Source organism: Acomys minous (assembly GCF_964271855.1).
Source record: "Acomys minous genome assembly, chromosome: 9".
NCBI classification, from domain to species: Eukaryota; Metazoa; Chordata; class Mammalia; order Rodentia; family Muridae; genus Acomys; species Acomys minous.
Genome location: NC_140490.1, coordinates 92,378,778 through 92,392,783, shown reverse-complemented (window position 1 = coordinate 92,392,783; position 14,006 = coordinate 92,378,778). Strand labels below are relative to the sequence as shown.

General features: G+C 44.5%; 1 protein-coding gene across 7 annotated transcripts in view; it reads left to right on the top strand.

Moving 5' to 3' along the window:
* ANO4 (anoctamin 4) overlaps window positions 1–14,006 on the top strand; it is a 381,965-nt gene that overhangs the window by 63,911 nt on the left and 304,048 nt on the right. For 2 of the 7 annotated variants that reach the window (XM_084795294.1, XM_084795292.1), the window contains exon 1: window positions 5,710–5,980. The exons of 3 other annotated variants lie outside the window; for them this stretch is intronic. Coding sequence is in view for 1 of the 4 variants with exons in the window: in XM_084795291.1 (XP_084651417.1) it covers window positions 7,132–7,210 (79 nt within the window). In the remaining 3 variants the exon portion in view is untranslated. Of the gene's footprint in view, window positions 1–5,709; window positions 5,981–6,046; window positions 6,444–6,680; window positions 7,211–14,006 lie in introns of those variants that run through there. 2 more of the 7 variants (XM_084795293.1, XM_084795291.1) reach the window with 2 other exon arrangements.

The following is a 14,006-nucleotide window of genomic DNA, read 5'->3' as shown; positions in this document are numbered from 1 at the left end:
TTTGTGTTTGCATTTGTAGTACAGGACTGAAAAACACATTATGGGAAGACAGAAGTGATTAAATCACATTGGGCAATTGGGCGCTTTGACCAACAAGATGATAATAATGGATGGGGCCTTGAAGGATGGGTAGTGGATTGTTTCCATAGAGAGAGAGAGAGAAAAAAAAAAAAGTCAGGGAGGCTATTCTAGGAAAGAGGATCACCACAGTCAAGGACGTGGTGGTGCCCGTGGGGAGCAGTAAATAATCAGGTGGAAGGAAAGCACGCAGCGTAGGGGACACGTAATGCTTGGGAACTGCTGCTGGAAATGCAAACTGAGCCCTGGTTGCAGTTGGACCTCAATGTTAAGTTTGGAGCAGGTTTGGAGGGGGAGGGGTTGGAGTGGGGGCAGTGGAGGGGTGAGGAGGGAGGAGGCCATTTTAATAGTTTCAAGGCAAGAATGATGCCCCAAATTGGTTGTCAGTGTTGAAATTTAAGGAATAATAGATATACGCAGGTGCTTTTCTGCCATGCATGTCTCCTCTGTACACACACACACACACACCTTATTTTAGCTTTCATAGGCTCAGACTAACTCTCTGTCACGCTTTAGGTCAGACATTGATTTACTTTGCTGTCTTCAAAAACAGGAGGGAAAGTGAGCCGGCCTGGATCTTCATGGATTTTTTTTTCCTGTATGGTTTGATCTCTGACAATCCCAGGGGATTCTTCTGGCTTGAGGAATGCTGAAAACAAACATATTTTTTCAAGACTTGGATGCTCCCGTTATAGTCACGAGCCTCAAATGTCTCTTATGTATCTGAAACTGTTGTTGACTGTCTTGAGAGCCTGCCTACTAAGCACTCTGGGAAATTATTCTCAGCCAGTCAGTGACCCTTAGCAGGTCAACCTATTCTCTCCGCATTCCAGACCTCCCACAGGAAGAAGAAGGACAATTAAGATATTAGAAATGGGACTTTGTGTCAATCCCATACTTTTCTGGAATATTCTTTTCCTTTTAACATTCTGGGAGTTGAGGATGACTCAGTCTGGCCTTAATATGAAACTGTAGGGTCAAAACTGAGGAACATAAATCAATGAATATAAATTGTTATCTCTTTAAATTATGAGAATTTTCCCCTGTCGCATAAAAGGTTTGCATTTAATCTCTTAAGTAAAATGAACTTTTCTGCATTACTAAGACTTTCTCAGTCCTGTTTCTCACCGATGGAGACCACAGCATGAGAACGGGTCTCTTTCACAACACAGGGATGAGTCAGAAAACATTCTTGAGGGCTTTTGTGTGCACCTCAGAATATTTCTGTGAAGGAGCGGATTTGCCACACATGGGCGACCTCCTTTCACCACTCCCACGTGCATATACTCACGTCTCAGGAGTGCACACATCAGGCATGAAAGACATAGGGTGTCACGAGTGTAAAGCCCAGGCCAAAGCTGGATTAATTAGCAAGTGGCTAGCATCTTTAGGTGGAATGGTTACCGTACGCAAGTTATTAGTTATAAAAAAAAAATACCAATTGGTAAAATTGCATTTAAATTTCTTTTATTCTCATACTTCCTTCTGTAGGTTTTGATGTTCAAAACGGAAGTAGGGGTGTAGGGAGATGGCTCAGTGGGTAAAAGGACTTGTTGTTCATGCCTCAGGACATGAGTTGGAATTCCCATGTAAAACGGGACGTGTAGCATGAGTGGGTGGAGTCCCAGCGCTCATCTAGAGAGACAGGAGAATCCGTGGGAGCTATCAGACAAGCAAGCTTGGTAGACACAGTTAAAACCCAAACCAAAACAACAAAGAAACCCTGCCTCAGATAAGGGAGACAGCCAGGGCTATACCTGAGGTTGCCCTTTGACCCTCATATGCTGCAGTAGTATGTGGCATCTATAGTCAAACACAAAAGTTGCGAACACACACACGTACACGGACATTTACACATGCTATACACTCACTTATAAGTGGATATTAGCCACATAATACAGGCTAACCACACTACAATACAGACCCAAAAGAAACTAAATAACAAGGAGACCCCTAAGGAAGATGCTTAATTCTCATTCAGAAGGACAAATGGAACAGACACCGGAAGCAGTTGAAGACAGGACCAGAGGCTACCATAGAGGTCCTCTGAAAGGCTCTACCCAGTGGGTGATCCAAGCAGATGATGAGACTCACGGCCAAACTGTGGAGTGGAGCACTAGGAGTGTTACGGGAGAGTGGGGGGGATAGAAGGACCTGGAAGGGACAGGAGCTCCACAAGAAGACCAATGGAGCCAACAGATCTGTGCCTGGGACGGGGGATAGGGGATGGCTGCAGAGACTGATGCACCAACCACCGACCATGCGTGGTGGGGACCTAGACCCCCTGCTCAGATGTAGCCCATAGGCAGCACAGTCGCCTTATGGGTCTCATGGTATGGGAATAGGGGCTGCCCCTGACATGGACTCTGGTGCCCACTGGTTGATCACTTCCCCTGGCAGGGCAGCCTTGCCAGGCCACACAGGAAGAGGATGCAGGCAGTCCAGATGGGACTTGATAGGCTGGGGTCAGATGATGGGGAAGGAAGGCTCCCTGTTTCTGAGGACTAGGGCAGAGGGAAGGGAGGATGAGGGAGGGAAGGTGGGCCTTGAAAGGGATGAGGGAGGGGGCCACAATCTGGATATAAAGTGAATAAATTTTTAAAAAGAATTATAATTCTTAATCCTGGATTCAATTAAAAAACTTGTAAACACATGTACACAGGCATTTATTTATTTATTTATTTATTTATTTATTTATTTAGACAGGGTTTCTCTGTAGCCTTGGCTGTCCTGGACTCGCTTTGTAGACCAGGCTGGCCTTGAGCTCACAGAGATCTGCCTGCCCTAGCCTCCGGAGTGCTGGGATTAAAGGTGTACGCTACCAGGCCTGGCCATTTATCCTTTTAAAGTAGGCTTTCCCCACCCTACTTACTAAAAGTAGACCTCAACTTTACTTGTTTCCCACCTGGTTTTTGAAAGACTAACCTTGAAATATCTTTATCTTCTGGCTTTATAAAGCATTCTCATCAAACTTCCTGGAAGATGATTTTCAGAAAAAGCGATCTTTTTTTTTTTCTTTTTAAACAAACAACTGGTCTAGGTACCTAATTCAACTTACAGATAGATAGTTCAACCCATCTAGAAATCTTTTAAAAATAAGTCGTTGAATCATGCACTTGTAAAAACTGAGCAAGATACTTCTTGGCCAATCAAACTGCTACCCATCAACATTTCTTAGAAACCTTTGACACATTAGGTGCTGGTGAGCAAGGAACCGCGTGATATGCGGAGTCTAACTGATTTTTTGTTTGTACAGTACAAAATTAACTGTTTCTGTATGAAGCTGAATCATTCTTATCATCATTTGAAAAGGGAGAAATAGAGAAATGACAAGACTTTTAAAATGAATTATATTTGAGCGACTAGACTACCATGTTCGTTGAGCTAATTGCCATATAGATTGTACAATTATTTAATCTATTAGGCAATTTGTATTTCTGCAGTATTATCCCTTTTCATGCTTCATTATCCTCCTATGTAGTCAAGGTATTGAGCTTGTTTCATAAACGGTATTAATCTTAATTATTCAGGAGCTTTAAATAATACTCTTTTCAAACACATTATTTGATATGCTGAGCATGTTTTTGTCAATGCTAGGAGCTGCTGATGCTCATCAGAACTAACATGCAGCTAAATAACATCAAAAATTAGGTTTATACTACGGGCCAGAGGGGCGAAGGCGCTTGCGGCCAAGCCTGACAGCTGGAGTTCAATCCCGCAGACCCACATGGGGGAAGGAGAGAACTGCCTCTCACCAGCACGTGCCATGGGATGTGTGTACCGACCATCCCACATTCTTACACAAAAACAAATACATAGAATAGAAAAGATGATTTGTGCGTTTATGTTTCCCAGATAGCTTTGGCCGCTGAAAATGGCCCCGTGAGGCCAATTCAGAGCCTTGAGGCTAAAGTTCAATTTCAAGGCTTGATTGACCTGAAAAGCATTTTCAAAGAATGCTTTCTACCCTGGCAATGATAGCAGTGTCTCAAAAGGAGATTTCAGTTTACTTTGTGGGACAGCAAACTTCTTGAAGGCAAGGGGCATCTCTGTAGCCTTTACATCCAGTTGGTGGCGGTCTTCCTATAGTTGCTCATTTGAGTTGGACTGAAGCGAATAATAAGGCAGAATTTGAGCATATTAGATTTCCCTTATTTAATGTATACACTGGTACTCTGGTAAACATCCTTCACTTCCTCCTTTAAGGAATTTCTCTTTACTACACTCGCCTTTGATGTTTTTCATGGCCTCCTGCTGTGACTCACACAGAAGCCTAGCTAACTGCATCCTTGGAGCCTAGCCCTCATAAGTCCCCTCATCCCAGCCTGCAGTTTGCCCATGGCTGTCCAGGGAATGTCCAACCTCTCAGTAGAAAGAGAACCCAAATTGGAAACGCAGCATCACACCAATCCTCAAAGGATGGTCATCTTCCTATTTACTCCTGACTGGAAGGAGGAACTGTCTCTTCCGCTAGGAAACCAACCTTAAACTGTCTCCCAACATTAAAAAAAAATTCCGGAAGCGTTACTATGACATCCCACTAAATTAGTGTTTAGCCTCCAAAACCACTTCCGCATCCAATGTAATCACCACAGGCAAACACAAGTTAACATGGATGTTACCGGCTTCCCAGGTTCAGTGTGAAAATAGGATGGTTTTTAGAAAGAGGCAAATAGCAAGAGTTTAGAATTATTCTTCACTGACCATGAAGGCCTTGGCTTCTTTTCTGTTGGCGAAATTGTGGTGTCTTGCTTCAGTGCTTATAATTTAGTGCTGTTTACCTAGAGCATGCATGCCCTGTCTTAAATCAAGGTGACTTAAGAGTCACCAAAGAGAAACATAAACTACCCTTAGAAGCTCACCTTTTAATAGCGTTTCTATAAAACATTACACAGAAACTTAACAGTGATGGAGGGTCAAATTCCCACAGAGAACTTTAACCCTTTTCCATCTAAATTTCTCCCAGGATAATTTGGAAAACCCTGTTCTCGGCTATCGCAACCTACACTTTGGTCATAGAGAGGCACAGGTCCAGAGTTCCACTTTTGAACGCGTGGTGCCCTTGTGGAGGGTCCTTTTGGAGTTGTCTGATATGTGACGCATCACTAGGCACCACTTCCTGGGCTTCTTTCCACTCTGGCTTCCTGCAGACGTAGCATGGGATGCTTTGGGAAGTTACTCGAGTGGCCAACGTAGCTATGGGGCTTTGGCAATCGACAAAAGAGAAAGCAAATATTAACGGAGAATTGGGGGGAAGGCAAGCTACCAATCCTGCCAAACTTCTGTTGCTGGCAGGGAGCTGTCCTGCAGCTCCCAGGACCGGCTGTCATCTGCACTCTCTTGTCACACTGACAACAGCCCCCCCTGGTTGGGCTGATTGGTTGCTGGCAATAACTGATATGGAATACTGATGTGCTCACCGGCAGGCAGTTCCTTCCACTCCAAAGAGGCTCTTCTCGAACCCAAACCTTGCTTTCCAAAGGCTAGCCTGGTGCCCCATACCGCGCCCCTCACGCCGTCCCTGCACCCAGTGGGGGAGGACCTGTCCTGGGGGTGATGCTCTGAGACTGTGGTGAAATTGGCCCCCCAGCTGGCTGCTTTCACTCAGGCGGGCGGGCAGGCAGGCGGGCGGGCGGGCAGGCGGGCTGTCGGGGCGGCTTGCTTGCTCTCGGGAGAGTCAGTCCTGTTCCAGACTTCTCAGGGTTTTTACAGCACAAACAACTGCATGCGGGCTGGCGGGGAGGCTGCTAAGGACTTGTGTGTGGAGGGTTTCTTGCCTCTCATCACTTTGCCGGCCTTTTCTGAGTCAAGCCTGGAGGTTCCGTTGTGAATTTTTATCTACCACAGACACCGCGGAGAGGAAGGATCCCATCTCCTTCTGTTGACTCTTTCTATTTTTATGGTAAGTGCTTGCACTGAGTGAGCTGTTCTGCTGCAGTGAACGGATCGCTCCCTCTCTTCCCAGCTCAGAGGCTTAGTGACCTTCCAATTGCATTTCTACTGTTCTCATGGTCGTTTTTTTTTTTCCGGAGGAACCAGCGAACTAAGATGCCTGGGGTCATTTGTCTGCTTAGCCTGTCTTTGATTTATTTATTTCTCTGTAAACCCCCGAGCCCTTCGCCTGTGATGGAAACATAAGTGCTAGCTCTCTTTGTCCTTGAAGCGGCAGCTAGCTAGGAAAATGTGATCTTCACAGCAAGCTGCAGCAGTGTGCAGGGGATCTGTGCAGGCTGGCTGAAGGATTCCGAGGGCGAGAGGATCTCCTCAGCATCCTGAGGGCACTCTCTCAGAACCCGGAGGGACCCGGGGTGACCTGCCACATAGCAAAGACTTCCATCTTCCTGGGTGAACGCGAGCACACACGTGTGAGTTATGTCAGAGTCTGTACGGGCAGCTGCGTTTTGAACATCTGCCGGTGGGTCCAGAGTGGACCCGCGTCTTGTGGGGTTTACAACTTGGGGCAGGATCATTAGCAGTGAGAGGAATCCTGCGCTGGCAAGCAAGATGCGTAGACTGCATGACCTCATCGCTTCTGAGTCTCAGGGAACCCAGTTCTGCAAACCACCGTGGTTGTGTGTGGCTTTTGCAGAGGGTGGAGGGGAGTGATGGGAAAAGAAGGTTATTTTGGAGTTGACAGCATGGTTGCATCTTCCGGCTGAGTGATACAGGCTTTGAAGCTACTGGAACGGTTAGACTTTTCCAAGAGAAAATAAGCAGCTTTGCAATGAAGAACATATGCGTGGCAGGTTGATTACTCCAAAGCAGGCTTATTAGTGCTCTCATTTTCCACCTGGCCTCCCAGGTTTGGCTGCAAAGAATACTTGCAACTTGAAAGTCGGTTACTGGATGCCTGGGGGAGCCCAAAGGAAACCAAGCACATTGTTGAACCTGTGCACTGCAGAAATCTTTACAGGAAGCTTTTCCTTCCTTCCTTCCTTCCTTCCTTCCTTCCTTCCTTCCTTCCCATGGTGAATTATGTTGGTCAAAGCAACAGTGCAAAATATAAGCTTCAGAGTTGTCATTCTCCTCTATTGTTTATAAGTTTTGAACTGAATGTTGGTTATCTTCTTGCATATGAGAATTTCAGCTCTAGAGAGTATTGCCGTCAGGTATAATGTAGCCTTCAACCCATGTGAGTCTTTTGTTGTTGTTGTTGTTTTGTGTGTGTGTGTGTGATAAACAAGGGGGAAATACGGGGTCAAGTTTCTGATCTTTCCCTTTGCTCCTTGGGAGTTTGGAGTGTGAAGTTTTGTGGCCGCCTTGCTCCGTTGTGCCACGTTTATTTCCACTGTCTGTGGATTTTTTCCTAAACTAGTCATGGTGACATATGCTTTTTATCGTGCTTGCTGGGTCCAAAGTAGACAGGTTTGGTGTTTTTGTATGCATTTTGTATTTTGGTGATTATTATATTTTGTTAGGATTATTTCTTGTGGTTAAAAAAAAAAAAGACTTGAAAGCATCCATTTCAATAACTCGACTATTTAGATGTTGATATGCTCCCTCGAAAACCAGTTCAGGAGCAGAGTGAACAAATGGCTTAATACTAAAGTCGGCAGGCGGTTGGGGGGGAGGGGGAGGTGTTCTTGCAGACTGCAGTCCGAATTCTTAAGTGATGTCTGAAAGACTTCTGCGCTGCCTGGGTTCTAGCTCTGGTATCTACTGTCTCCTGCCTGCTCCGATGGTCCATGGATGATTGACTCTTTAATGTGCAGCTCTGTACTTTGCTTAATTCCCACTCTGCCTGAGAGCATTTTCTTGGGGGCTTGGGGCTGGCAACTTGTGGTATTCATCAGGACGGAAGGAGTTAGAATCAGCTTGGATGTCCTGGAAGTAGGCTCTGTACTTGACACTCAGGCAGGTTTCAATGTGCTTAGAAAACATTTCATTGTGATTAGCAACAACTTTGGCTTTGAGACTAAGCGATCCCTTGGGGTTGTTTTGTTTTGTTTAAAGAATTGTTTCTCTAAGTAATTAGAATCATATATGTATATGTATATATGCATGTGCACATATACACACGTATGTTTACATGCACATATGTATAAGCACATATACAAGCATACATAGAGATGTACTGTTTTTAGGAAAATTCCTGAGCTATAGTCCATCTTTCTCTAGTGAGGCACGTGTGTGTGTGTGTGTGTGTGTGTGTGTGTGTTGTGAGAGGGAGGGTGATTTCCCCACTTTCTGCACCTCACTTCCAGATAACGCCTTTAGGGACGTCTTTGAATCAGAGGAGTGTACTCTTCAGGGTTTCTTTGTTTCATAGCAGGCTGTCATGTTAATTCCTTTGCAGCATCTCACATAAGCAAAGTATCCCCCTCCCCTTGCCCCCTCCCCCCAAACCCCCACCTCCCCCCAAACTGATGAAAAGCGGAGTGCTGAGTGGAGCCTGTATCCTCAGTGTGATGAACAGCAACGTTTTATTTGAGTGTTACTTTGCTGCTATGTAGCTACAGCACGCTGAAGTTATTTCAAGAGGGGCCTCAGGTTCCTAGACCCATGGAGACACAGGTATTCACTTGTTCACACTCCTTTAATTACAGGCCTCCACCCAAACCTTTCGCTATGTCTTTGGGTAACATTTTAATTGGAAGCCTGCACCTTACATTGTGACTCAAGGGTCTCCATTTTTTGTTTCCTTGCTTCTTGCGTCCTGTCTTCCCTACATCTGCTCCCCGGGGTTTGAATGCGTATACATCCACCTTGACAAACTCAGTGAAAAATGAAAACTGTAGGACGGTTAAGGAAGCTACAGTTTCTCTTTAGGTAACAAAACACTGCAGTTGTTCAGGCTGTAGTGTAACAAGGAGACGAAGCTCTCTGCATTGATATACATATCACCTCATGGTTCTGCAGGCATTCTTCTCACTGAAACTATTTTCCATAGTTGATTGCCAAGGGGACCAGAAATAGCATCACTTTTGCATTTCAATTAATGGCATCCTAGACCTACCTCGATTGGACTGCCCTCGATTTCTGACATGTGTCCTGGGTGGACAGTTTTTATGTTAAGAGAGAAAGTTTGTGGATGACACAAAGTAAGATCCAGCCTGCCTTTGGAAACCGCACGGGGCCACATTATCAGGAAGTTGGCTGGATTTTTCTATTGCCCTCTTCAACATCATTAAGCCAATATATCCCCATTTATCATCTTCCCAGGAGCTCATTTTTACAGAGTAAAGGGAGTGATGTACCACGTCCACATGTCCACATCAGCTTCCTAGAGGGAAGAGTGCTCCTCTTTGGCGGCTAAGAGTCAGAAGCACTTCCTCACACCAGCCATGGCGATCTTCTTTGAAAGGGGCTCAGCATTCTACTAGTGGCACAGATGGATTGTATAAAATAGAAGGCATGCTTCATGAGCTGCGGCAGTGACGGTGTTGCAGATCTGTGCTGCCCTACTGAATTTAGGACTACAGTCAGGAGATCAGCCTCCTAGGGAGGAGGGGGAAAAAAAACCCTCACATTCTCAGTAGAATAATAATCTATCCAGACTGTCATAAATGTTTATGTTGCAAGCTTTACATCTTGGGTGGTAGCAGGAGATGGCAGAAGTTTGGAGGAGGACCAACCAAATCACAGCCCCAAAATAATGCAAGATGAAAGGGGGGAAACTTCTTCCTTCTATTTAGCATTTGATTCTCCAGTCAGACTGTTGGTTAAGTCTGAAGAGTCAAGAAATTTGTTCAAACATATCCTGACAGGTCTGTGAACCTTTTTTATTTTTTATTTTTATTTATTTATTTATTTATTTTGCTATTAGGCGGCTTCTGAGTGACCTTTTGGCTGAGGCAGCTGGTAGCCTTTCTCACTTAGGTTGCTCTTGTTGACTTCCTGTGGGGTTGGTCTTGGAAGCTGTGGAGAGGAAGCAAGTAGAGAGGACTGAAGATCAGAGATGAGCTGCTCAGAGGAGCACGTCTTTAGGACTCACGGACTCGACTCTAGACCGTGCCACTGTCTATGTGACTCAGTTCCGTCTCTGTGACCTTACGCTTTAGTCCCGGTCATTTCAGAAGATGCTAGCTCGCCTAACCATGAAAAAAAAAAGTGAGATGTTGGACTTCTCCTTATTTGTTACTAATGGGATGGAAACACTTGACTCACGTTTGGTCTTCCTGAAAGGGGCGGGGGTGGGGGGGGTGGGTTGGCACATTCTGCTGACCCTACACAGTGCTCAGAACTCATATTGATGTGGCCATCAAAATGCCTCAGATTGGTGTGGACATTATAAACTGACCAGGACTCAGTGTCACCACTTGCTTACCCTGAGGTACTCTGAGGGACACCTGACCTTCCTTTTTTTTCCTTTCTTTCTTTCTTTCTTTCTTTTTTTTTTTTTACAAGTTAAAAAAACAAAGCCATTTCCTGAGGTTAGGGATCTGCTTGGCATCCGGGCAATGTGAATTTAGTGCAAAGCACGTGTGTTTACTTACTGGGAACCCTGTTCTATTTCTGGTGTGGGACCTCTTCCACAATTCACAGCTGACAGTTCTTCGGCCATTCATTGTTCACAAAACTGCTTTGTGGCAGCTAACTCACTGGTGACCATTATGTCTGGGCTCACTCGATGCAGATTACGTAGCTGTACCAGTCAGCGTGAGTCACATCAAGCTAATATTTATGGTAATTTGTCATGCTTGTGTGGCAATGCTTTTTTTAAAAAATTTTTTTATTGAAAACTTGCTTTCCTTTTGGACATTTCAGGAATTTTTATAAACACTGTGAACAGGTTTTTTTTCTTCTGTGCTTAAATTATTTAAGTGATTATGTCTGTTTATGGATTGATTCCTTCGTGCATTTATGAATCTGCTTAATATTTGCTGTGCATAAGCTATGCTCATCTTGTGTGCAGCATTAGAGACACTGCTGAAGCTGCCCCGTATGCCCATCACCTTGGCAGAGGCCTGTCTGCTCAGGCTCTATGCAGCTTATCCTCTTCTGATTGTTAGCCTGTGTTCTGCTTGCTGTCACATCCCATTTCTGAGAGAATCCAGTTGCTTGGGCAGTTTGTACCTTTGGTTCAGTTACTGAAGGTTTCTTTATATAAAAAGTCGCCTTTGCTGTTATTGCAACATGCATCTTGCTGTTCTCCAAAGCGCCTGGGGCTTGTGGTTTGGTTACCTGACCGAACAAAAGAGATACATTAGTGAAATTATTTTATACTGTTGACATGAGGAGAAACGACAATCCCGTTCTTTGGGAAAACTCACCTGTTCCCTAGGATCCTAAGTTGAAAGCTGGGGGCGGGGGTGGAGAATATATAGAACTAATCTCAGATTGACGGTCAGGCTCCTTATAAGCCACACTGTTCAGTGCTGGCTTCCTTGTTTATCTTGTTCTGAAATAGACATGGGGTGTTGTGGAAGTTCCGAAACCACTTGCAGTTCTTAGGAAAGTTAACTACTCTGACTTGCCTCGGTGCCTTTGCACACGCCATGTCTTCTGCCTAGGGTGTCTCTTTCTTTTCAGTGTAAACTTTGAAGACACATTTAAAAAAATCATCTTTCACAAATCCTTTAGACCCTACTGACCAAAAATGAACTAGCAAAAAGGTCTCTTAGAACATTATAATCATCTCTCTCTGTCTCTGGCTCTATGTTTCTCTCTGTCTCTGTCTCTGTCTCTGTCTCTGTCTGTCTCTGTGTCTGTCTGTCTGTCTCTCTCTCTCTCACACACATACACACACACACACACACACACACACAGAGAGAGAGAGAGAGAGAGAGAGAGAGAGAGAGAGAGAGAGAGAGAGGTAGACTTTTTAGCTCCCCGATTTCTGGGGCTACACTTTCTTTTCTGTACCCCAAGTCTTAGCTTAGTAACCATAGTAAGACAAACAGCAAATCCTCTGGAGTGAGCATCTCAAACCTGGGGCAACATCTGGTCTGTGTGGAGAAGTTAATTTATAAAAACAGTGTGACTCCACAGCTTGTGCTGAAAAGGATAAAGAGGTAGATGCAGTCCACTAGAAGCTCTAGGAAAAACCCTTCCAAATGTCTTTGTCTCCAAATGAATTTAAATAAAGTAAATGTTGAGAATATACTGAGTGATCCCCACAGGCAAAAACATTTCTTTAGGTGCCAAGGAATGAAACAAAGAAAACATATAATTGCTGTCCTTGAAAAGGTTAGAGCCGGGTGTGGTGGCACACACCTCTGATCCCAGCACTCAGGGAGGCCGAGGCAGGCCGATCTCTGTGAGTTCGAAGCTAGCCTGTCTACAAAGTAAATCTAGGACAGCCAGAGCTGCACAGAGAAAGCCTGTCTCGAAAAGCAAAACAGAAAAAGAAGAAAGGAAAGAAAGGAAAAAGAAAAGAAAGGAAGGAAGAAAGAAGAAAAATAAATAAATTAAAGAAAGAAAGAAAGAAAGAAAGAAAGAAAGAAGAAAGGTTATAAGCAAGTAAGAATCAAGCTGGTGTATAATAAATTCCTTAGCTTGGGAGTAGACTGTCATACATAGAGCCAGAAGGCCATGACTTGCAGTTATGGCAGAAAAGAGGGCATTTTAGACAAGGAGTGTGTGGAATAAAACCTTAAAGCCCTATCAGTCATAGGTGGTTTTGGAAGGAGTCAGAAAGGGGTTAGTCTTAGAGTGAGGGCAGTGAAAATAGTACTGGAAGGTCTAAACTACTGCTTCCAGAAAGTTGTGGGGATAATCAAAGTTTGGGAAAAGTTGTGGACACGCGTTTGAAATATCTCCTTAGGTTTAACTCAGAGATGGCCATAACTCTAAGGAGGAACACATTTCACTTATTCCCTTTGCCCAGTGGGGTATACCTTGGCAGTCAAGGTCTTCATTAAGAGCCAGGCTTGCTGGTCCAGGTATATAATCTCACCCAACCAGGCACCTTAGGCAGGAGGAGCATGAGTTTAAGACCTGCTTGGGACACAGAGTGAGTTCAAGGCTAGGCTGGGCAACTTAGTGAAAACCTGTCTCAAAAAAAAAAATGAAAAGAGTGCTATAGATTCAGCTTAGTACTAAAGTGTATATGAGGCTCTTGGGTTCACTCTTCAATACCACAAGATGAAAAATCATGGCAAGGAACTAAGCCAGAAACATCTAACCCAAGCCAAGTCACAGAAGACCCAGAGAGAACTTTGGATTGAGATCATTGGGATGTTAATTAGCAAACCCTCCAGCATATGAGAAGCCTCGTGGGCCCATTGACATTTTAGTGCTAAAAAACACAGTTAATGTTTCCTTTTTGGCAATTAACTTTCTGCTGTTACAGGGAATATGATTATTTTGTGAGCCGGTGGGATATGCATGCATAAGCTAGTTTTCACGTAGGTAAAATAGTGGCTTAGAAAATTCTATTTGTAAAGGATTTAGCTCATCCCTTGAGCACTATTTCTGCCATGCTGTTTGCCTTTCTTTTCCAAAAACAGAATATGAGTGCATTTTTTTTAAGGGAATAGTAAGTTGGTGAGTCTTAATACCTCAGAATTGTATCTGACCAGATGACGTGCTTTCTTGAAAATTAACCTAAACTTGTCGAAAGGACACTGCTGTTTGAGGTTGCAGTCCTCCTAGTCTGGAAAGTCACTCTGAGCTCGGTGTTAGGTGGAGCCCCCCTCCTCCCCCCCCCCCCCCCCGCAGAAGGGCCTCTTATTCTCTGCCTGATTCCATCTGGAAAGTCTCTTTAGACATAGATGACCCTAAGCACACTTGATATATGGCCTTTGACATAGCTCCCTGCTAGCTCTCTCCTTCCTGTGCCGACTGGGCACTTAGGTCCTGTCTTCCCATTTATATGTTAGAAGTATGCTGCCTAATGCAAGCCAGCAATCTTTGGAGTGCCTGGTTCCAACCAATTATGGACCCCTCTCCTGGAAACCCCTCTCCCCCACTCCCCCGAGGACTATATATATCCTTTGTTCTCCCCAAATAAAGTTCCTCCAAAGTGGTTCCCAGAAAAATCATTC